Source organism: Syngnathus scovelli, chromosome 10 (assembly GCF_024217435.2).
Source record: "Syngnathus scovelli strain Florida chromosome 10, RoL_Ssco_1.2, whole genome shotgun sequence".
Classification (NCBI taxonomy): Eukaryota; Metazoa; Chordata; class Actinopteri; order Syngnathiformes; family Syngnathidae; genus Syngnathus; species Syngnathus scovelli.
In genome coordinates, this window is record NC_090856.1 from 12,622,623 (window position 1) to 12,645,852 (window position 23,230).

At 48.8% G+C, this 23,230-nt stretch overlaps 1 protein-coding gene and 1 long non-coding RNA gene across 2 annotated transcripts in view; one reads left to right on the plus strand and one right to left on the minus strand.

Annotated features, from left to right (window-relative positions):
• Positions 1–23,230, minus strand: part of LOC125975303 (uncharacterized) — a 129,361-nt gene that overhangs the window by 15,302 nt on the left and 90,829 nt on the right. The window lies entirely within an intron of this gene.
• On the plus strand, positions 12,337–21,711 carry thop1 (thimet oligopeptidase 1). Its single transcript, XM_049730227.1, has 14 exons — positions 12,337–12,498; positions 14,253–14,459; positions 15,297–15,445; positions 15,525–15,632; positions 15,709–15,811; positions 15,942–16,099; positions 16,176–16,311; positions 16,421–16,563; positions 16,680–16,903; positions 17,008–17,209; positions 17,276–17,462; positions 17,524–17,652; positions 21,186–21,322; positions 21,514–21,711. The coding sequence occupies exons 1-14, from the start codon at positions 12,486–12,488 to the stop codon at positions 21,673–21,675; spliced, it is 2,058 nt and encodes a 685-aa protein (XP_049586184.1). The 5' UTR covers positions 12,337–12,485; the 3' UTR covers positions 21,676–21,711.

The window sequence follows — 23,230 nt, forward strand, 5'->3', positions numbered from 1 at the left end:
TCCAAATCTGACCCCCGTTTCAATTCTTTCCAACCGCTTCTATGCGATTTGGTCATTATAGCAGCTGTTTCCCGTGCGCAGGCGCACTCACAAACATGCCCTGTGCATTCCTTTTCTTTGTTTCTCTAAAAGCGCTTTGTTTTCCCCCTTATAGTGCAGATTTCTACTTTAGTGTGCACACAAATTACTTTTCTTACATGGTATACCAATATTAAACCCCCTGAGGCCTATTTTTCCACGTTTTCCAATTTCTACCGGCTGCGCACTTCTCCTATCTGCCAATTGCGGTCTGCTGCAAGCCGTAAATTTCATCAGACTTTGACAGGCGTGCATGCTATCACAGCGCGTCTCGACAATCGCGATTGAACCGTGTTAACTTGGGTACGACCGCAGCGCACCAGTTCACCCCGTTAAGTTGCCCAAAGAGTATTTCTAAGAGGCTAACGCGCCAACCGTCTGCCGGGGAAACTTTGCAAACTCGTACAGACTCCTAATCTGATCAGTGCCCAAATAACGTGGTCTGCGCGCTTCCTTCTCTTCGGCACTCCTAGGTCCCAGACCTGGCCGGTATTTTTCCCACATTCATTCACACAGCTACGGTTGCCAAGGCTGCGCACTTCTCCTATTTGCCAAATGCAGTCTGCAACAAGCGACCTTTTTTAGTGCAACCTTGACAGAGACAAATGCCGCCACTGAACATCTCAACAATCGCACTCGGCCTGTATGGCCATTGGGTGCGATCTCAACATCCCAGCACGTCCTGGGAATTTTGCCTCCGGTGGCTAGGTGGCGCACTTCTCTTGTTGCAAGCAGTGTTCAATCGTATCTGTGCTTCCGCCCCATTCACACAGCTAAAATTTACATCCTCATCCGGACCTGTCGCCAAAATAAAGTCCACGTTTAATGGGACTTTTCTATTATTATTCTCTCGTGACAGTCAATCAACGATGTCCCAGACATCCTATCCTGTTTCACGTGCCCTCTCTCGGGGCATTTCTTCTATCTCATTCATCATTCACACCAGACATGTCACTCACACTGTTCCCGTTTCCCCATTAAGTTTCATGTTATTTCTCCATTTTTATTTGCCTTTTTCTTTTTTCTATTTTTATTGAACATTTTCCTTTTCTTTTCAATTTTTCAAAATTCACATTTTGACAACTTTTGACTAGGGGAGACAAACGGACGCTCAATGCTCACACCCAGGTGGACGAGGGCTACCCGGGGAACAAGAGAACTGTTCGTGACGCCAAAAATGTGGTGAATTCTCTTCGATGTTCTGCTGGTCTCCAAGATGCAACGGTGGATCGATGGCTGGCTCAGGGAAGGAGAACTTCAGTGACACACGGCTGATTGGAGAAAGATTTTTATCAATCGATGTCAGAATTTAAGTGTCTCTCTCTAGCGAAAAAAAGAAGTCCCCCTGTCTTCTCTCGCCTTGGGTCTTATACCCCACGCCCCTACTCAGGCCCACGCACACGAGGGCAGCTGGTCGACTTCACCCTCGCCAGCCTGCTTTGTTGATTCTAACCAAATGGCCAATTCCTGTATCCTGGTGGCAGGAAGTCTGCCTTCCTGGCCCAGACCCCAAAAAATCCCATGCGTGCGTGACCTGGTCACCTCTAAACTTACAAGTGAAATATACATTGCATGAGACCTAAATAAAAATACACTACAAGCTCAAATAGCAGCACTTGTCAGTGAGCTGCATCTATTTATTTTACAGTCAAACGTTTTTGAACGTCCTGGTTCTCGAACAAATCGGAATTCAAACAAAAATTGCTTCGGTTGTCAAACAAAATTCGGAGGTCGAACCTTGCGAGATGAGCCGGGAGGACCCAAGAAAACCCGACTGCATGGCCCGCATGCCGACTGACTCCGTTGTTCTTGTATTTTCGTTACTTTGAGGATTGTATTAACCTCTAATCATGCCTCCAAAGAAAGCAAGTGGGAGCAGTAAAGCCATCCTAAAACACAAAGATGCTCTTGAAGCAATGCGACAGTGAGCACCCGGCGCGCTGCGGTTGCGCGATCTGACTAAATTAAGCTCCCTGCGCACTGAGGTCCACTTGCATTTTGGAAAGTACATCAGGACTTTAAAAATATTTTCTAAATTCTAGCGATGGCTCTGTCACAATAATGCGACCAGCGCGGTGCAGTTACGCGGTGGGCGACGCGCTACGGTTGCGCGTTCGGCGGTGCGCTGCAGTTGCGTGATCGGACATATATGCGCAAATGAAAAAATGCTTAAAAAAGGCGGGTTTTATTTTGTCTTGAAACGGATTAAAAGTTTTTCCATTATTTGAAATACGAAAATAGATTCGGAATTCGACCGATTCTCTTCTCGCACCACCTTCTAGAACGGATTGTGGTCAAAAACCAAGGTTTGAATGTATTTTTGCTATGCTTGTTAAAATCACACGTGAACTGGAAATGACAATAACAACACACAGTGAAAGCCAAATTGAGCAAATTGGCTATTTCAGAAGTGTGTGTCAAACTGGTAGCTCTTTGCGTTAATCAGTACCCAGGAAGTAGCTCTCGGTTTAAGAAAGGTTGGTGACCCCTGTACTAAGGGATGAGAATCTTCCGCGGATCCACGGATTTCCGAGTTTTTTTCCGTCGGGAGTATCATTTTCGTGAATCGTGTAGATCCGTTGAGAAAATTGTTTTTGTTAGGGGTTTTCAGATTATCCCTATCGTATGATTATGTTGGAATGCAACCGGTAATAAATAACCTACCTTGTCCCATCCTCCGCAAGGTCGTAAAACATCCCCTGATATGTTTTGACTAGAGCACAAGGGCTTCCTATTCAGCTTGCTCTTCCCCCCACTCTGTTTCTGTTAATAAATATGTCCTTGCAGTTGGGAGAGTTTAGACCTCCATTCGAACATCGCTGCACGCACAGCGACGAATGGACTCTCCACCTGCAGGTGTCTAAAAGGACTTACTTGTCTCCCGTGTGGTTCTTGCAAAATAAGTTGGAGTGAGCGAATCTCTAACAGTTTTTATACGGGGGGCGGTAGCTGGCAGCAGTATTGCGACAACAGCCGCCTTTTTTTCGGCAGCATTTTGGCGCTACTTTCGACACATCATTTGCCTACTGATTTGCTTAATTAGCAGAAGTTTAAGCCAGTATGGCGAAGCTTTTAGAGAAAAAAGACGAGGATCGTGCCAGGGAAATAGACAAGTAGAAAGGGATCAGGAACTGCTTCAGATGGGCATGGCTCGAAAGCAGCGTCATCTTACAACTCGGAACACAAAGACGCTCTTAAAGCAACGCGTCAGTGAGCACCCGGCGCGCTGCGGTTGCGCGATTGGACTAAATTAAGCTCCCTGTGCACTGAGGTCCACTTGAATTTTGAAAAGTACATCAGGACTTTAAAAATATTTTCTAAATTTCAGCAATGGCTCTGTCACAATAATGCGATCAGCGCGGTGCAGTTACGTGGTCGTCGACGCGCTACGTTTGCGCGATCGGACAAAATTAAGCACCCTGCACACTTAGGTCCAGTTGAATTTTGGAAAGTACATCAGAAGTTTAAAATTATTTTCTAAATTTCAGCGACGGCTCTGTCACAATAATGCAACCAGTTGCGCGGTCAACGACACGCTATGGTTGCGCGTTCGGCGGTGCGCTCTAGTTGCGCGATCGGAAAATATGCGCAAATGAAAAAAATGCTTAAAGTCTTGGAACGGATTAAAAATGTTTCCATTATTTGTAATGGGTAAAATACACTGCTCAAAAAAATTAAAGGAACCGTTTTTTATCAGGGTATGGCATGGCAATTCAATTAGACTTTTCTGATAAGGTTTTGGTCAGGCACGTGGCAGAGGGGGTTGTTAATCAGTTTCAACTGCATTGGTGTTGATGGAATTAACAACAGGTGCACTAGAGGGGCAACAACGAGATGGTCCCCAAAACAGGACTGATTTTGCAGGTGGAGGCCATTTCAAGTTCAAAGTCAAAGTCAAAGTCAAAGTCAGCTTTATTGTCAATTTCTCCACATGCCAAAGACACACAAAGAAACCGAAATTTCGTTCCCCCCTATCCCACGGTGACAAGACATGGCTCACAACAGACAAACAAGTAAACAAGTATACAAGACTGTCGGACGAACACTCATTAGACGAACAAATCACCGTACTGACGGGACAGAGAGTGGCCGCTGCGTGTGCACGCGCCGCCATCTTGTTTATGTGTGGCACATAATATGTTCCTCCCTCTTGATCTTTTTTTAACTGTTTTTTCACAAGTATTGGCTTTAGCTAGAGTCATTATCATGACTGGGAGCATGAGGCGATTTCTTAACCCTCCTGAAGTTGCGCAGATTGTCCAACTCCTCCAGGATGGCACATCCATGCGTGCTGTTGCAAGAAGATTTGATGTGTCTCCCAGTACAATCTCCAGAGCATGGAGGAGATTCCAGGAGACAGGCAGTTACTCTAGGAGAGCTGGACAGGGCCGTAGACGGTCCTCGTTCCATCAGCAGGACCGATCTCTGCTGCTTTGTGCAAGGAGGAACAGGTTGAGCACTGCCCGAGCCCTACAGAATGACCTCCAGCAGGCTACTGGTGTGAATGTCTCTGCCAAACAGTCAGCTAACAGACTTCACGAGGGTGGCCTCAGGGCACGACGTCCTGTAGTGTTTCCTGTACTCATTCCTCAGCACCGTGGAGCTCGATTGGCATTTGCCATAGAACACCAAAATTGGCAAGTCCGCCACTGGCGCCCTGTGCTTTTCACAGATGAGAGCAGGTTTATCATGAGCACCTGTGAAAGACGTGAAAGGGTCTGGAGAAGCCAAGGAGAGCGCTACGCTGCCTGGAACATCATTCAGCATGACCGGTTTGGTGGTGGGTCAGTGATGGTCTGGGGAGGCATTTCCATGGAGGGACGAGCAGACCTCTACAGGCTAGAGAACAGCAGTCTGGCTGCCATTACGTATCGGGATGAAATCCTTCCACCTATGGTGCCGTAGGTCCTGGGTTCCTCCTGATCCACAACAATGCCCGGCCTATTGTGGCAAGAGTATGCAGACAGTATCTGGAGGATGAAGGAATTGACACAATTGAATGGCCCTCACGATCACCTGATCTAAACCCGATAGAACACGTCGGGGACATGATGTTTCGGTCCATCATACGCCGCCAGGTTCCTCTTCAGACTTTACAGGAGCTCACTGATGCCCTTAGACAGATCTGGGAGGACATCTCACAAGACACCATCCGTCGTCTCATTTGGAGCATGCCGCGACGTTGTCAAGCATGCATACAAGCTTGTGGGGGCCACACAAGATATTGAAAATAATTTTGAGTTGCAGAAATTGAATTTAGGCAAAAAGGACGAGCCTGCCATATCATTTTTTCACTTTGATTTTTGGGGTGTCTGTATACGGAGCCCTCTGTAGGCTGAAAACTTTTATTTCCATCAAAGGATGTGGCTTCCTTTTGTTCCTGAGACATTAAACTGTCCATATCAGTATAGATATCCCCAAAACAAACTCACCATTGAAATCTGATGTGTTTTCAAAGTGTTCCTTTAATTTTTTTGAGCAGTGTAGATTTGGAATTCGACCGATTTGCTTCTCGAACCGCCTTCTGGAACGGATTGTGGTCGAAAAGCGAGGCTTGACTGTATTATATTCACCTTGGTAGCCCACCAAGCAGGAATACTTTTTTAACAAAACTGTTGAAATTGAGTAATGAAATGAATGGATTTGGGGTTGCTATACTGCCAAAATCCAGGAGTTTCCAGGGAGCTTTGCCCCCTGAGCCCCCTCCAGGGCGTTGCCCCTGGCATCCTGCGGCCCCCAATAGGGGCCTGTGGGCCCTGTGGCCCCCAATAGGGGCCTGTGGCCCCTGCAGCCCCCGATAGGGGCCTGTGGCCCCTGCAGCCCCCAATGGGGGCCTGTGGCCCCTGGCCCACTGCGGCCCCCATTAAGTAGACCTCAGTGCGCAGGGAGCTTAATTTTGTCCGATCGCGAAACTGCAGCGCACCGCTGAACGCGCAACAGTAGCGCGTCACCGACCGTGCAACTGCACCGCTCTGGTCGCATTATTGTGACAGAGCCGTCGCAAAAATTTAGACAATCTTTTTAAACTCCTTATGTACTTTCCAAAATTTAAGTGGACCTCAGTGCGCAGGGAGCCTAATTTGGTCCGATCGCACAAACGCAGCGCGCCGGGCGCTCACTGTCGCATTGCTTTAAGAGCGTCTTTGTGTTTCAGGATGGCTTTACTGCTCCCACTTGCTTTCTTTGGAGGCATGATTAGGGGTTAATACAATCCTCAAAGTAACGAAAATACAATAACAAAGGAGTCAGTCGGCATCTGGGCCGCGCGGTCGGGTTTTCTCGGGTCCTCCCGGCTCATCTTGCGAGGTTCGACCTCCGAATTTTGTTCGACAACCGAAGCAAAAAAATCTCAAATTTTTTGTTCAAATTCCGATTTGTTTGAGAACCAGGACGTTCAAAAACCGAGGTTTGACTGTAAAATAAATAGATGCAGCTCACTGACAAGTGCCGCTATTTGAGCTAATTTTAGAACAGTCCTGCGGGCGACTCATGCGGTCCTCACGGGTGACCTGGTGCCCGCGGGCACCATGTTGATGACCCCTGCCTTAGTATGATTAGTTTGACATCTGTACTGTAGATTAAAAAAAGACAACAGTGAAGGCTTACGATATGGTGGCTGTGCTCAATGTTGCATTTTTTTTTCTGTTGTAGACTCTACACAAATGACAATGTTCAATATGCGTGCTCGTGTGACTCGTGCAGAGGGCCATCAGGAAGACTGCTCTGATAGCGCTGGTAAATAAAAAAAAACCTGTCTGCTCATTCCTGTGCGATTGCTTCATGTTCTACTGACAAGAGATGCATCAAGGAAAAACTATTTTACAGGTAGTAGTTTTCCCCCCCCATATTCATATTTCTTTTACAGAGTAACCCCAAGGTCTACAATGGGTGGTGCTTGATGTCCATCGAGTTCATCTTTGTAGAAGCTGTTGGCGACACGCACAGAGGCCACGGATAATAAATAAAGGACTGCAATGGCTTTAAAATTAAAACGGGCTCCAGCGCTGAGTAGCAAAGGGGGCTATCAAAACCACACGAGTTTGTTTCCCCCTTGTTTTTCGCCAAGCTGGTTATGTTTATTTGATATGTCCTACATAAAATATGTATAGAATTATGTTGTAACTTAGTAGTTTTGTTCTATTACAATAAAATGTAATATTGTATGTATGTATATTTTTACATTTTTAAGCATATGATTTAACAACCCCCTCCGCGAGTCGTCACCTTATCGTGGTGGAGGGGTTTGTGTGCCCCTATGATCCTAGGAGCCATGTTGTCGGGGGCTTCATGCCCCTGGTAGGGTCACCCATGGCAAACGGGTCCTAGGTGAGGGGTCAGACAAAGCACGGCTCACCCAAGCCCCTTATGATGAAAAACCTAAATGGACTTTGTTTTCCCTCGCCCGGACGCGGGTCACCGGGGCCTCCCTCTGGAGCCAGGCCTGGAGGCGGGGCTCGAAGGCGAGCGTCTGGTGGCCGGGCCTTCGCCCATGGGGCCCGGCCGGGCATAGCCCGAAATGGAAACGTGGGTCCCCCTTCCCATGGGCTCACCACCTGTGGGAGGGGCCGAAGGGGTCGGGTGCAATGTGAGCTGGGCGGCAGCCAAAGGCAGGGACCTTGGCGGTCTGATCCCCGGCTGCAGAAGCTGGCTCTTGGGACATGGAATGTCACCTCTCTGGCTGGAAAGGAGCCCGAGCTGGTGTGCGAGGCAGAAAGATTCCGACTAGATATAGTCGGACTAGCCTCCACACACAGTTTGGGTTCCGGTACAAGCCCTCTCGAGAGGGGCTGGACTCTCTTCCACTCTGGAGTTGCCCACGGTGAGAGGCGTCGAGCAGGTGTGGGTATACTTATTGCCCCCCGGCTGGGCGCCTGCACATTGGGGTTCACCCCGGTGAACGAGAGGGTAGCCTCCCTCCGCCTTCGGGTGGGGGGACGGGTCCTGACTGTTGTTTGTGTCTATGCACCAAACAGCAGCTCAGAGTACCCACCCTTCTTGGGGTCCCTGGAGGAAGTGCTGGAGAGCGCTCCTTCTGGGGACTCTATCGTTCTACTGGGTGACTTCAATGCTCACGTGGGCAATGACAGTGAGACCTGGAAGGGCGTGATTGGGAGGAACGGCCCCCCTGATCTGAACCCGAGCGGTGTTCTATTGTTGGACTTCTGTGCTCGACACGGATTTTCAATAATGAACACCATGTTCAAACATAAGGGTGTCCATGTGTGCACTTGGCACCAGGATACCCTAGGCCGCAGTTCGATGATCGACTTTGTAGTCGTGTCATCAGATTCGCGGCCGCATGTTTTGGACACTCGGGTGAAGAGAGGGGCGGAGCTGTCAACTGATCACCACCTGGTGGTGGGTTGGCTCCGATGGTGGGGGAAGATGCCGGTCTGACCTGGCAGACCCAAACGCTCTGTGAGGGTCTGCTGGGAACGTCTGGCAGAATCTCCTGTCAGGAAGAGCTTCAACTCCCACCTCCGGCAGAGCTTTTCCCACGTCCCGGGGGAGGCGGGGGACATTGAGTCTGAGTGGACCATGTTCCGCGCCTCCATTGTTGAGGCGGCCGACCGGAGCTGTGGCCGTAAGGTCGTTGGTGCCTGTCGTGGTGGCAATCCCCGAACCCGCTGGTGGACACCGGCGGTAAGGGATGCCGTCAAGCTGAAGAAGGAGTCCTATCGGGCCGTTTTGGCCTGCGGGACTCCGGAGGCAGCTGACAGGTACCGGATGGCCAAGCGGAACGCGGCTTCGGCGGTTGCTGAGGCAAAAACCCGGGCGTGGGAGGAGTTCGGTGAGGCCATGGAGAATGACTTTCGGACGGCTTCGAGGAAATTCTGGTCCACCATCCGGCGTCTCAGGAGGGGGAAGCTGTGCAACGTCAACACTGTTTACAGTGGGGATGGCGTGCTGCTGACCTCGACTCGGGACGTCGTGAGTCGGTGGGGAGAATACTTCGAAGACCTCCTCAATTCGACCTACACGCCTTCCATTGAGGAAGCAGGGCCTGGAGACTCTGAGGCGGATTCTCCAATCTCTGGGGTCGAAGTCACTGAGGTAGTTAAAAAACTCCTCGGTGGCAAGGCCCCGGGGGTGGATGAGATCCGCCCGGAGTTCTTAAAGGCTCTGGATGTTTTGGGGCTGTAATGGCTGACACGCCTCTACAACGTTGCGTGGACATCGGGGACAGTGCCTCTGGATTGGCAGACTGGGGTGGTGGTTCCCCTCTTTAAGAAGGGGGACCGGAGGGTGTGTTCCAATTACAGGGGAATCACACTCCTCAGCCTCCCTGGTAAGGTCTATTCAGGGGTGCTGGAGAGGAGGGTCCGTCGGGAGGTCGGACCTCGGATTCAGGAGGAGCAGTGTGGCTTTCGTCCTGGCCGTGGAACAGTGGACCAGCTCTACACCCTCGGCAGGATCCTCGAGGGTGCATGGGAGTTCGCCCAACCAGTCCACATGTATTTTGTGGACTTGGAGAAGGCGTTCGACCGTGTCCCTCGGGAGGTTCTGTGGAGGGTGCTTCGGGAGTACGGGGTGCCGAGCCAACTAATAAGGGCGGTTCGGTCCCTGTATCACCGATGCCAGAGTCTGGTCCGCATTTCCGGCAGTAAGTCGGATTCGTTCCCAGTGAGGGTTGGACTCCGCCAAGGCTGCCCTTTGTCACCGATTCTGTTCATAATTTTTATGGACAGAATTTCTAGGCGCAGCCGAGGCGTTGAGGGGGTCCGGTTTGGGGACCTTAGCATCGCGTCTCTGCTTTTTGCAGATGACGTGGTGCTGTTGGCTTCTTCAGGCCGTGATCTCCAGCTCTCGCTGGAACGGTTCGCAGCCGAGTGTGAAACGGTCGGGATGAGGGTCAGCACCTCCAAATCCGAGTCCATGGTCCTCGATCGGAAAAGGGTGGAATGCCCTCTCCGGATCGGGGATGAGATCCTGCCCCAAGTGGAGGAGTTCAAGTATCTTGGAGTCTTGTTCACGAGTGAGGGGAGGATGGAGCGTGAGATCGACAGGCGGATCGGTGCAGCGTCGGCAGTAATGCGGACCCTGTACCGGTCCGTTGTGGTGAAGAGAGAGCTGAGCCAAAAGGCAAAGCTCTCAATTTACCGGTCGATTTACGCTCCTACCCTCACCTATGGTCACGAGCTATGGGTCGTGACCGAAAGAACGAGATCTCGGATACAAGCGGCCGAAATGAGTTTTCTCCGCAGGATGTCCGGGCTCTCCCTTAGAGATAGGGTGAGAAGCTCGGTCATCCGGGAGAGACTCGGAGTAGAGTCGCTACTCCTCCACGTTGAGAGGAGCCAGATGAGGTGGCTCGGGCATCTTATCAGGATGCCTCCTGGACGCCTCCCTGGGGAGGTGTTCCGGGCATGTCCCACCGGTAGGAGACCCCGGGGACGACCCAGGACGCGCTGGAGAGACTATGTCTCTCAGCTGGCCTGGGAACGCCTTGGGATCCCCCGGGATGAGCTGGATGAAGTGGCTGGGGAGAGGGAAGTCTGGGAGTCCCTCCTAAAGCTGCTGCCCCCGCGACCCGACCCCGGATAAGCGGAAGAAGATGGATGGATGGATGGATGGATTTAACAACATTGTACATTTATATTTGTGATGGTTGGATAATGTTTGAAAAAATGTTTTTATTTAGGTTCAATTATTGTTTTGGTTAATTTTAACATCAAAATGTGTATTTATATCTGCAGCTAACATAAGTAAAGTTAAAGTCCCAATGATCGTCACACACACATCTGGGTGTGGACAAATTTGTCCTCTGCATTTAACCCATCCCTGTGTGATTTTGATCCTGGGGGAGAGGGGAGCAGTGAGCAGAAGTGGTGCCGCGCTCGGGAATCATTTGGTGATCTAACCCCCCAATTCCAACCCTTGATGCTGAGTGCTAAGCAGGGAGGCAATGGGTCCCATTTTTATAGTCTTTGGTATGACGCGGCCGGGGTTTGAACCCACAACAAAGTATGACTGTTACTGAAACCTATTTTTATATTAAAAAATGTACATTTTCAAACCCTGGACCATCACTAATCAAATGCATTTTCACAACATCCTGGAACTACACAAAGGTAAGGATAACAGGTTAAATGTATTGAAGAGAACCTCAATGTTGAATAGACGTCTAGATGTTCACTAGCTAATCGCGCTAATAGCTATTAACTATCATTCGAACGTCTACTCAATAAACGTCCAAAAAACTTTCACATACAGACGTCTATAGACGTCTAATAGACGTCTATCCTGTGGACGTCTAAAAAAACTCACATATAAACGTCTAACAGACATCTAATAGACGTCTATCCCGTAGACGTCTAAAAAAACTCACATATAGACGTCTAATAGCCATCTATCCCGTAGACGTCTAAAAAACGTTCACATATAGACGTCCCTCCCTGAAGGACATTTACACTTCCCATCTCGCCCGCAAGGTAACCTCGATTGCGAGAGATGAGTCACCCGGCTCACTCTTTGTTTGACCTCTGGGAAGAGGTACAGGAGCCTGCGCTCCCGCACCACCAGACTCGCCAACAGCTTCTTTCTCCAGGCTGTTAGGACCCTGAACTCGCTACCCCCTTCTGCGTAGCGTGCGGCACTGTTGTGCTATTTTCTGGAATGTCTGCTGTACGCGCACTTGCTCCTTTTTTGCTCCTCTTATTTATTTATTTATTGTGTTATTTATTCATTATTTATTCAGCACGCTGTTGTTATACTTGTTTACTTGTTTGTCTGTTGTGGGCCATGTCTTGTCACCGTGGGATAGGGGGGAACGAAATTTCGATTTCTTTGTGTGTCTTTGCCATGTGGAGAAATTGACAATAAACCTGACTTTGACTTTGAAAAAAAAAATAGACGTCTAATAGACATCCCGTAGACGTCTACAGTATAGACGTCTAATAGACATCTGTTAGACGTCAATGCTATAGACGTCTATTTTTATTTCTCTTTTAGACCTTTTTTAGACGTGTTTTAGCCGAGACGTCTGGGTAGCATACAGACGTCTAATAGACGTCTATTAGACGTCTAATAGACGTCTATTAGACGTCAAAATACTCGCAAGGTTATTATTATTACAACTTTTTTTTTTTTTTATCAATATGCTGAATACGCTCGACCACGATGTGTATACCGGCTGTCGCAAATAAGAGCAACGTGATTTGTAATTTGAGTCCATGTGTCTATAAGCCGTGCTAAATTTATTTGAAATCAACACGCGGACACGAGTGTATTCAGGCGAAGATTGCGATGTTGACAAATGACGAGACAAGTTCACGTAGTGAACGCGTAGTTGACTTTGAAGTTTGGCACCGGATGTGGGAGGCGTTCTTCTTGCTCGTAGCTTGTAGGTGGCAGCAAAAGGGAGCACGGGCGGGTTGCTGGCGAGCAAATAGTGGCCAGACGTCAACATGAGCCCCACAGGTGAGCACACAACACGCGCTGGCGGCGTCTTTGAGCGCGGTCGCCTGACCGACCGACCTGTCGGAAGATTTGCAAGCGCAAGCGCGTTTAGCTGGCTCGCCGGCTAGCTAGCCGCTCGATCGTGCTAGCGAGCGCGCTGTCCTGATGGACATCGGACAACTGCCTCTTGTCATCTGCTCCGTCCCGCAATCAACCAGCGCAGTAGCTTTTCAACGTCTGCCTATTTTCTTTCCTTCGTAGGGCGTTCACAATGTCAAAGTTACTTATTAAGCTCTTTGTACAATCGTAATCACGGAAAAGACGCGCAATGGCCCCGATTCATAGCTCAGAACTAAACATTTTATTTTGCTGTGTGAAGGCAAAATGGCTGCCACATGATGGTCCGGTGCCATTACGATGCCACGGGACCTTTGTGTTAGAAGAGGATGGTAGGGATATCTCGATCTGATCGGCTCCAGCTTTTCCTATTGTCCGGTGATCGATCGAAGCTCGGCTACATTAGCTGACATGTCGTGCCGATCTTTACGGCAACTGCTGTAAAGTAACCCCGAGTTACGGTTGACGGTAGCTGCGCAATAACAACCTCCGTGGCAGTGCAAAGCGAGAATGTCAGAAGTGTGGAAAAAATGTTCTCTCGAGAGTGAAAACTGTCCTAAAGGTACTTGTAATGTCTGCAACATGGCAATTTCAAGAGGAGGTAGCAGCAGAGCTACATTTAACACCACAAACTTGATTCGTCATCTGAGGACAAAACATGACAATGAGTATAAAGCGTTTTGTAAAGCTGCAGATTGAAATGTTGCTAAAGCAAAACAGCAAACGCTGGACGTTATGAGGAGAGACAAATATCCATCCATCCATCCATTTTCTGAACCGCTTAGTCCCCACGGGGGTCGCGGGCGTGCTGGAGCCTATCCCAGCCGTCATCGGGCAGTAGGCGGGGGACACCCTGAACTGGTTGCCAGCCAATCGCAGGGCACACAGAGACAGACAACCAATCTCACTCACACTCACACCTAGGGACAATTTGGAGTCTTCAATCGGCCTACCAAGCATGTTTTTGGAATGTGGGAGGAAACCGGAGTGCCCGGAGAAAACCCACGCGGGCCCGGGGAGAACATGCAAACTCCACACAGGGAGGGCCGGAGGTGGAATCGAACCCGCACCCTCCTGAGAGACAAATACTCCAACGAAAACAAGAGGGCAAAGAAGATCACAGAAAGGCTGGTCGAATTTATTGCTCTTGACAACCAGCCCATCTCATTAGCACTTGGATAGCACTTTCTTTTTGATAACACTGTACCAAGTCAGTGTTTTTATTTTTATCTAAAATATTAAATTGAAGCTGACCTTTGTCAGTATTATTTGATTTCACGGGATTTACAATAATAATACTAATGCGTATTGATGAAATTTTACTCTTATAAAAAGTTGAGTTACTTGCTCAAAATATATATTAGTTTTATACATTTCAATACTAAAGGCAAAATATTGGACCGGGACTCGAAATCGGATCAGATTTGAGGTCAAAAGATAGGATCGGAGGCCTAATATGTTGACCAGGACATCCCTAATGCAAAGGCTTTCTGAACACCAAGTTGAGGAGCTGTCAAACCGCCCATTAATCTGAGCATAGGGCGGTCCCAAGCCAGCAAAGGCCATCCAAACTGAGAAACGTTTTGAAGCTGTCTGTTTCCAGCGCATTCAACAATTGGGTGGATAAGCGGCATCATCACCTTTGCCGCGTCTTTCAGGTGAGGCGGTGTCGGGCGGCGATGGCGGTGTGTTCCCGGTGAACCGCCTGCGATGGGATCTGAGCGCAGAGCAGATTCGGCAGGCGGCTGACAGGCTAATGGAAGACACCAAGAGGGTTTACGACGCTGTGGGCGCTCTGGACATGGACGCCGTCACCTTCCAGAACACCGTAAAGGCGCTGGCCGACGTGGAGGTGGACTACACGGGTGCGTGCCCGTCTTGCCGCGACCGCCCCCCTCTCGCCGCACTTTTGATCCTTTTTGGGAGTGAAGGAACTCCGAAAGCAAACTGATAACTTTCGGCCTGCACCTCACCATCGAACAATCAGGCTTTTTATTTTTGAATTTTTGGCCCTTTATTCCAAAAACGGACGTGATTCAAAATTGTCAGTGTGAAAGATCTACTCGCCTAAGTGGGTTGCTAATGATTCCGTCACCGCTCGCTAACAGTTATTTCCCGATGACAAAGCAGCCTCAAGTTTTCTAAGAAGCGGCACAAACATAGGCTGGCTACTCGAACAGAGGACGACAGAAATGTGACAAGATTGGCTGACGGGAGGCTGAAATGCAAGCATTTTATTTTCGACCACATCTCAAAAGCGCAGTTCCTAATCGATCGTATCATTGGATCGTTCCCGCGGCTCTCAGGCAGCAAGCAAGCTGTTTGCAATTCAAGCTTGTGCCTTTTACTGCGCTGTCAATTTGGAATAAAATTTTGAAAATGACCAAAAGCAACCGTGGCTTGGGGCCTGCTGTTGGGAACCTTCCAAGCGCCGCGTCAACACAAACGTGGCCAATGGGGCTTTTGTCGAGCCTTTGTTGAGGCATGCAGGAACGCTGAGTCGGCGTTTGACCTCTAAAGATGGCCGACGTCAGCGCTTTGGGCTTAAGCGGCAAGTGCGGCATTACGTGTGTTGCTGACTAGCGCGCTCTTCCGAAGGCTTCGCGAGGGTCCCCTTTGGAAAAAAGGTCAACCGGGAACAGGTGGTCGGGCCTCGGCTCCTTCCAAGGCGGTCATGGCTAACAGCTTTGCGTTTCCTCCAGTGGAGCGAAACACGCTGGACTTCCCTCAGCACGTTTCTCCCTGCAAGGACGTGCGAGCGGCCAGCACGCAAGCCGACAAACGTCTATCTGAGTTTGACATAGAGATGAGCATGAGGGAGGACGTCTACCTTAGGATTGTGGCCTTGCAGGTAGCCACCATCATGTCACCTTCACCCTCCCTGAGTCTGCTTGCTCAGTGCCGACGGCGCCTGTGCTCTGTGCGCGCAGGACAAGCTGGAGTGCGCCGGCCTGCCGCCCGAGTCACAACGCTACATGGAGCGCCTGCTGAAGTTGGGCCGGAGGAACGGGCTCCACCTTCCCAAAGACATGCAGGAGGTGCCGGTGCCGGCCGCCAACCGCATCTCAGCGCCCACACGCGGTGGCTTCATCTTGTGCGCGTGTGATCGCGTAGGAGATCAAGAGTATCAAGAAGACGCTGAGCACCTTGTGCATCGACTTCAACAAAAACTTGAACGAGGACACCACCAGCCTGAGCTTCAGCAGGGACCAACTGGGTGGGTGAGCGCGCCTCGCTTGTTCCTCTTCTCTTCTGCTGTTTGCCTTTGTCCCTGCTTTTTCTTCTCCTTTCTCCCTTGCTCCGCCTCTTGATTTTCTTCCCGTTCCTTCTCCCTCCTCTCGCTGCAGGTGGCCTGCCGGAAGACTTCCTGAGCTCGCTGGACAAAGATGGAGAGAATCTGAAGGTGACCCTGAAGTATCCTCACTACTTTCCCACCATGAAGAAGTGCTTTGTGCCGGAAACTCGGAGGAAGCTGGAGGAGGCCTTCAACTCGCGCTGCAAGGAGGTGAGCGCCCTTCCCCTGCGGCCAGCGGTTTTTGCGCTCCTCCGTCCGTCCTTGATGCGGCACCCCGCCCTTGCAGAAGAACTCTGCCATCCTGAAGGAGATGGTGGCCCTCCGCGCTCGGAAGAGTTCCCTCCTGGGTTTTGGCACCCACGCCGATTTTGTGCTGGAGATGAACATGGTCAAGTCGGCCAAGCAGGTGGCCGTCTTCCTGGGTGAGCACTTGACCGCATGGTGTCTACATGGCGTCCGCATGGCGTCCGCCTGGCATCCGCACCTGCGGTCCGCATGGCATCCGCATCCCCTCTTACTCTTACTCCTCAGAGGAGCTGTCTCACAAACTGAAACCTTTGGGGGACCAGGAGCGCCAGCTCATCTTCAAGCTGAAGGAGGAGGAGTGCCTCAAGCGGGCGCTGCACTTTGATGGGCGACTGCACGCTTGGGACACACGCTACTTTATGACACAGGTGACACCAAAAGTCTTTCAAATCGGGTTCAAAGTCGGCGCCAGACCTGAGATTTCTCAGCCCCCTGACACCGGGTGGTCCTCGCGATGCTTTTCTTGTTTGCGTGTTGGCGGTAGGTGGAGGAGAGCCAGTACGCGGTGGACCAAAACCTACTGAAGGAGTACTTCCCCATGGATGTAGTGACCCAGGGTTTGCTGGATATCTACCAGGAGCTCCTGGGTCTGACCTTTGAGCTGCTCCAGAGTGCCCCCGTCTGGCACCCTGACGTCAAGGTCTACGTTGTGAAGGACCGCAGCCAGGGCCAGGTGCTGGGACAGTTCTACCTGGACCTGTACCCCAGGTGAGCACAGCTGCCGTTGCTGCAGTGGACCATGAGGTGGCCCACTGACACGCAGCCGGCGCTCTACATTGGAAGTGATGTGCACGCATGTGCTGTACTCACAGGGAGGGCAAGTACGGCCATGCGGCGTGCTTCGGCCTCCAGCCTGGCTGCCTCCTGGCCGATGGCCATCGTCAGATGTCGGTTGCTGCCATGGTGGCCAACTTCAGCAAGCCCTCACCCTCCGCGCCCTCGCTGCTGCAGCACGATGAGGTGGAGACCTACTTCCACGAGTTTGGACACGTCATGCATCAGCTCTGCGCACAGGTGCCACGTACGCCCGTCGTCAAAATCGCAAAACCCACACTCGCCACCTAACGGTGGTCCCCGCAGGCTGACTACGCCATGTTCAGCGGCACTCACGTGGAGCGCGACTTTGTGGAGGCGCCATCGCAGATGTTGGAGAACTGGGTGTGGGAGAAGGAACCTCTGCGCAGGATGTCCAGACACTATCGCACGCAGCAGCCCATCCCAGAGCAGCTCCTGGACAAACTCATCAAGTCTCGCCTGGCCAACACCGGTCAGTCCCTCGCCGCAAGCGTGCGCGCATGAACGCACTTGATGCCATTACCTGCCCACAGGACTCTTCAACCTGAGACAAATCGTGCTAGCAAAGGTTGATCAGGCGCTGCATACGCACAGCGGCCTGGACCCTGCCGAGGAGTACGCGCGACTTTGCCAGGAAGTGCTCGGAATTCCCGCTTCTCCCGGTGAGTATTTCCACAACTTTAGCCAACATGAAACAGCTCATTCCCCCCAAAAAGATGCTTTCTTGCCACTCCCATCCAACATTTACGCCAAAGCTCCAAAGAAAAATTTCCCAAAGGGCCCCAATAATTTGATGCTATGCGCAGTGGCGGTTCTTCACTGAATTACTCCCTGGGCAAGACTACCGTAATTGCCAGACTATAAACCGCACCGGATTATAAACTGCACCAGCTAAAATTCAGGGATATTTCAGTTTTTTTCTTACATAAGCCTCACCGGACTATAAGCCGCACGTGCACACGAGTTTTTTACAAAGAAAGACAGCAATACAGCAGCAACACGGTAGCACAGCACTAACAGGGCTGGTTAAAAAAAAACATACCAGTAAAAGTAAAAAAAGAGCCGTCTTCATCTTCCTCCTGTGCACTGAAACCATCGAAGTCTTCCTCCTTTAGTGTCCAATTGGAATAGCGTTAGATATCCTTCGCCTCACACTTTCTCAGTCTCTCTTTCGTCGTCGGTTTTATGCATTTCTTCGAGTGTGAAGAGGGTCTGTTCATGCTAATCTTATTCATGCTCGAAGCGCTAAATTACATTGAACTAGCGAGCGACACGTGTAGCTTAAAAGCGGCATCATATGCATTTCTTTTGTCCCCCATAATGACGGTTTGTGTATAAAAGACAAATTGTGCATCAAATTCGTGTGTCATTACTAGAATTGCAAATTGTCTTCACTTTTAATATCCTTTTTTTTTTAATATTTGACCAGTTTTTACTCATCTGATTTGAAAACGAGTTATTTGTCAGTTTGTTTTGTAGCTTTTACTGTATATAATAGTGTTAAGAGTAAAAGTGACAAAAAATCACGAAAAAAATCTTATATAAGCCGCACCTAAGCCGCAGGGTCCAAAATTTTGGAGAAAAGTCGCGGCTTATAGTCCGGAAATTACGGTACTTCCAAGCCCCCCCTCCCACCACTACCCAAAACTTTTTTTTTTTTTTTTGTTATTTTACATAAGACAGCATACACGCTAAATAATTTTAAAGGAGCCCCTGTAAATGCCATTGTGATTGAACTTGATACACAGTGATCCTCACTACTTTGCAGTTCGGTTATCGTGGCTTCACTGCATCGCGGATTTTTTTCAGCCCCAAAAAAAAAAGTTATAATAAGAGTTCTAAAAACATATTTGCAGTGTTGTACTTTGTTATAAAAGTTGTTATAATAAGACTTCTGAAAACATATTTACAGTATTGTACCTTGTTGTAAAAAGTCGTTATAATAATAATAATAAGAGTCCTAAAATCGGCTACCCGCGAGCATTCACCCACCTGTTGCGACGGCATCTTACGGAAATTGGCTTGCCTCTGTAAACCTAACTAACTGGCAGCACTGATGCAACAACATCTGCCTTATTTTCGGCAGCATTTTGGCGCTACTTTCGTCACATCATTTCTCCTTAGTTACGCTGAGAACTAAGTGTTTTTACACCGCCACAATGTGAATTTGCGATTGGGTTTTCTTCACTTGTAGACGAGTTATTTAGTTAGATAGAATATATATATATATATATCGCCCATTTGCGAGATAGATGAGATAGATCCAAGTAGCTGGAATAGTGTACAGGAACATCTGTGCAGAGTATGGACTGGAAGTCCCAAGATCCAAGTGGGAAACACCTCCAAAGGTGGTAGAGAATGACCAAGCCAAGATCCTCTGGGACTTCCAGATCCAGACAGACAGAATGGTAATAGCGAACCAACCGGACATTGTGGTGGTGGACAAAGAGCAGAGGAAAGCCGTTGTGGTTGACATAGCCATCCCAAATGATGGTAACATTAGGAAAAAGGAACATGAGAAACTTGAGAAATATCAAGGGCTCAGAGAAGAGCTGGAGAAGACCTGGAGAGTTAAGACTTCAGTGGTACCTGTGGTCATTGGAGCACTAGGGGCAGTAACCCCCAAACTGGAGGAGTGGCTGAAACAGATCCCAGGAAAAACATCTGACATCTCAGTCCAGAAAAGTGCAGTACTAGGAACAGCAAAGATACTGCGTAGAACCCTCAAGCTCCCAGGCCTCTGGTAGAGGACCCGAGCTTGAAGGGAAAAAGAGACCACCCACGGGGGGTGAGGAAAAAGTTTATATATAATCGCCCCCCTCCCCCAGACCCCCGGCTACTTTTCAGTGTTTTTTCACATTTGCCATTCTCATCCCTGCTTACATCACTCTATACAATTATCAACACAGGCCTAGAGCGCCCTCTTGCGATTTAGTGTGAAAATAACATGTAAAATAATATAATAATGTGTTGATAATTTCACACATACCGTATTTATTCTAATTATTGCCCATATTCTAATAATCGCCCAGTGTGTGTTAGCGATGACATAAATAAAAAACATTGATACCTCTAATTATCGCCCATGCTGCTAAAAATTCCCCTCCAAATTTACGTTTTCCTCCGCGACCGCATGCCGACGTCATTGCGCAAGTTTAAATATGACTGATTTGACAGCACGTCGATTGTCCCTTTTAAATTGTTTTTCTCCATAAACTATGATACAATTACACTCGTCACTCCGCTACAATATTCTCACACAATTACGTTATCGGGGCGTGCGCTCGAACAAGACGATCGCGATAACATGACGTGCGCAACATGTGATGTGCGACGGTAACGTGTCGCATCGATGGAGCGTCAATTGACGCACCCCGCTGTTAGAGGTAGATCAAAACAGCCACTGTTCTAATAAGAACACCAGTGAGATGCAGGTATTGCATACTACATAAGAAAAATATACATATTATTGCCCATTTCAGTGCCCCTTGGCAATCGGACAAAAAGTGTTCTCTATTAATCGGACATAAACCTTCTCTAATTATCGCCCTGGGCGATAATTAGAATAAATACGTAATTCACTCCAGAGTATAAGGCGCACCGCCGGCCAAACTGACAAAAACTGCGACTTATATCCGGGGAATCGAATTCAAGGTGTCGGCACACAAGACAGGCGAGTGTGCCCCTACACCATCAGCGACCCCGCCTCTTCTGTTTGTGTTGTGTGTGACTACTGATGAAAGTGCGTCGGTCAGCACGTGAAAAACTGACTCTGATTAGCAACCATAACGCCGTCTTAGCCAATTTGCTCACTGACTTCCGTTAACCTGGAAATTCTTCACTTGCCTCAGGCTCATCCAGTCGGCCTGCAGCTGAAGTAGGTGCTAAATTGCCAATTCCCCACTCAGTGATAAAACCACTTTGCGGCCTAGTTTTTTTTTGGTGGTGGGGTAACTTGTCCTCCTCCCCCCCCACGTGACATAAAAAATGCCTCCCTGGGGAGCCCGCCCATGTTGCCCATGCCAAAAAACGCTACTGGCTACGCGCCGCAACGTTGACGTACTCGTAGTGGTTAGCAGCCAGAGTCTGCGTTTTCATGCAGTCGCTGGAAAGGGATGTGCGAGTTGTTGGTTTGCGTTTTCTTTTCCGTGTGACCTGCCCACCCACGCCTATACCTGCGCCCGCGCGTCCTCAGGCACCAACATGCCGGCCACGTTCGGCCATTTGTCCGACGGCTACGACGCGCAGTACTACGGCTACCTGTGGAGCGAGGTGTTCTCCATGGACATGTTTTACGCCCGCTTCAAACAGGAAGGAATCATGAACCCAGAGGTGAGCCGTGGCACAAATACAGAGCATGCAGGCACAAACACACAACAAACACAACACAAAAACAAGAGGCGAGCATTCCGCCAGATCAATTCTGGTCAGGACACTTCTCCTGCTGGCCGTTCTTGGTAGCGAAATCCAAAAAATGTCAAGAACCGACATTCTACTTCTTCCGGGTGTGTGCTTGTACGCAGGTGGGCCTGGACTACAGGAAGTGCATCTTGGGCCCCGGCGGCTCTGTGGACGCGGCAGACATGTTGAAGAAGTTCCTGGGCCGCGAACCCAAACAAGAAGCGTTCCTCATCAGCAAAGGGTTGCCTCTGGATCTGGAGCCCGCGACGCCGTGTCCTTGCTGAGCAAATAAAAGCAACACAAGTGCTCCTGTCACCGCATGTGCTGTCTGCGTGTCTTTTTTTCTTGATGAAAGCTGTGCAGTGCAAAGAACTTGTTGACACTTGCTTTCACTGGAGCCGTCATGAAGGCTAAAGTGGCGGTATTCTGCCGATTAGCCCTAAAATTAATAAATTTGCAACCCCAACCCTCATTCAAAAACCTAATTTGATGTGTGGCTGGCGACCAGTTTAGAGGGTAGTCTGCGGCCCCTGTGACCCCCAACCGGATAAGCGGTGTTGATAAACTTAAGTAAATGCAAAAGCCAAACGTAACAACTTCACATAACATGAAACGGAACTTTTACGTTAATGTTTTTTTTTTTTACTTTTTATTTTGCTGTTGCGGAACGTTTTACATTAATTATGATGATCAACTTTTTGTTTCCCTGGTGTGGCAGCAATTCACTTCGTTAGTATTTCCAGCGGGTCACTGTGAAACGCAAATAGTGGGGCAGGGCAGCCAAAGTGCGCGTGTTGCAGCGTGACCCTACTCAAATGTTACTACATCTAATACAAAAGATGGCAGTGGCACCTTCTTTTATTTTGGAAATTGTAGGCAAACAGTCGTGTTTTAAATCTTGTCTGTGACAGACCTAAAAAACAACCCCGTTCTAATTTCTCAGTTTTCTTTAAGGGTAATAATGAGAATACAATGTTATGCCCAAGTGTATTACCATATTGGCCCTGATTATAAGACGGCCCCCTTTTTTCAATACTCAAGTTTGAAAACATATTTTTTGAACACTAAATTTAATTTTTACACAGAAAATGATTACATCCGAAACAAATTATTAGAACAATATATTCGAGAGAAAAAGCATGTTATTTTGCCTCATTCAAATCATGCAAAAACTGTCCATCACATCTTAATATCTGAACATTTAAATATGTAAACTAAAGTGCAATCACATTTGTAAATGAATTGCTTCTGGTTTTTGAAATGTAAAGAAACTAATCTACTGTGATAAAACAACAAAATTGCAATAACTGCATTAACCATCAAAGTGAAGTCTAACTGTAACTAGTCTTGAAACAAATCTGAATAAGGAAAAACATTGCAATAAAACAATGCAAACTGCTACCGCCATTGTTGGGGAGCCTGAGGACTGTATAGGGGGTTAGCTCGGATGGTTATGCTCTTTTCGACCCCGGGTATTGGTCAGAACACAGGAGGGACGACGTGGTTCAGTTTTGATTGCTTTACTGAATTATTAGCAAAAAAGTAACAGGCACTGTGGCTACAGGCAAACTGGCAAAAGGGTATAGGCCAGGTATGGGCAAACTTTTTGAGTGGCGGGCCGAATTTGGTTCTAAATTTTGACCGGGGGGTCAAACCAGGAGCCGATGGATGTAGTGTAAGTGTGAAGTAAAAGAAATGACATCTAAAGGTCATTGCATAAAAGGTTCGTACTTTTAGTAAGTAGTGAAGCATGGATATTCAAAAAACGATATTTGAAAACAAATGCATTTATTAACAGCATTAAAAAATATTTCACCCAAAAACTACTATCAGTGATTC

Excerpts from the sequence above, each read along its gene's own strand:
- thop1 (XM_049730227.1), top strand. Across the intron at positions 14,460-15,296 it reads CGTGGAGGTGGACTACACGG|TGGAGCGAAACACGCTGGAC; the intron begins GTGCGTGCCCGT and ends CGTTTCCTCCAG. Across the intron at positions 17,463-17,523 it reads GTCTCGCCTGGCCAACACCG|GACTCTTCAACCTGAGACAA; the intron begins GTCAGTCCCTCG and ends ACCTGCCCACAG.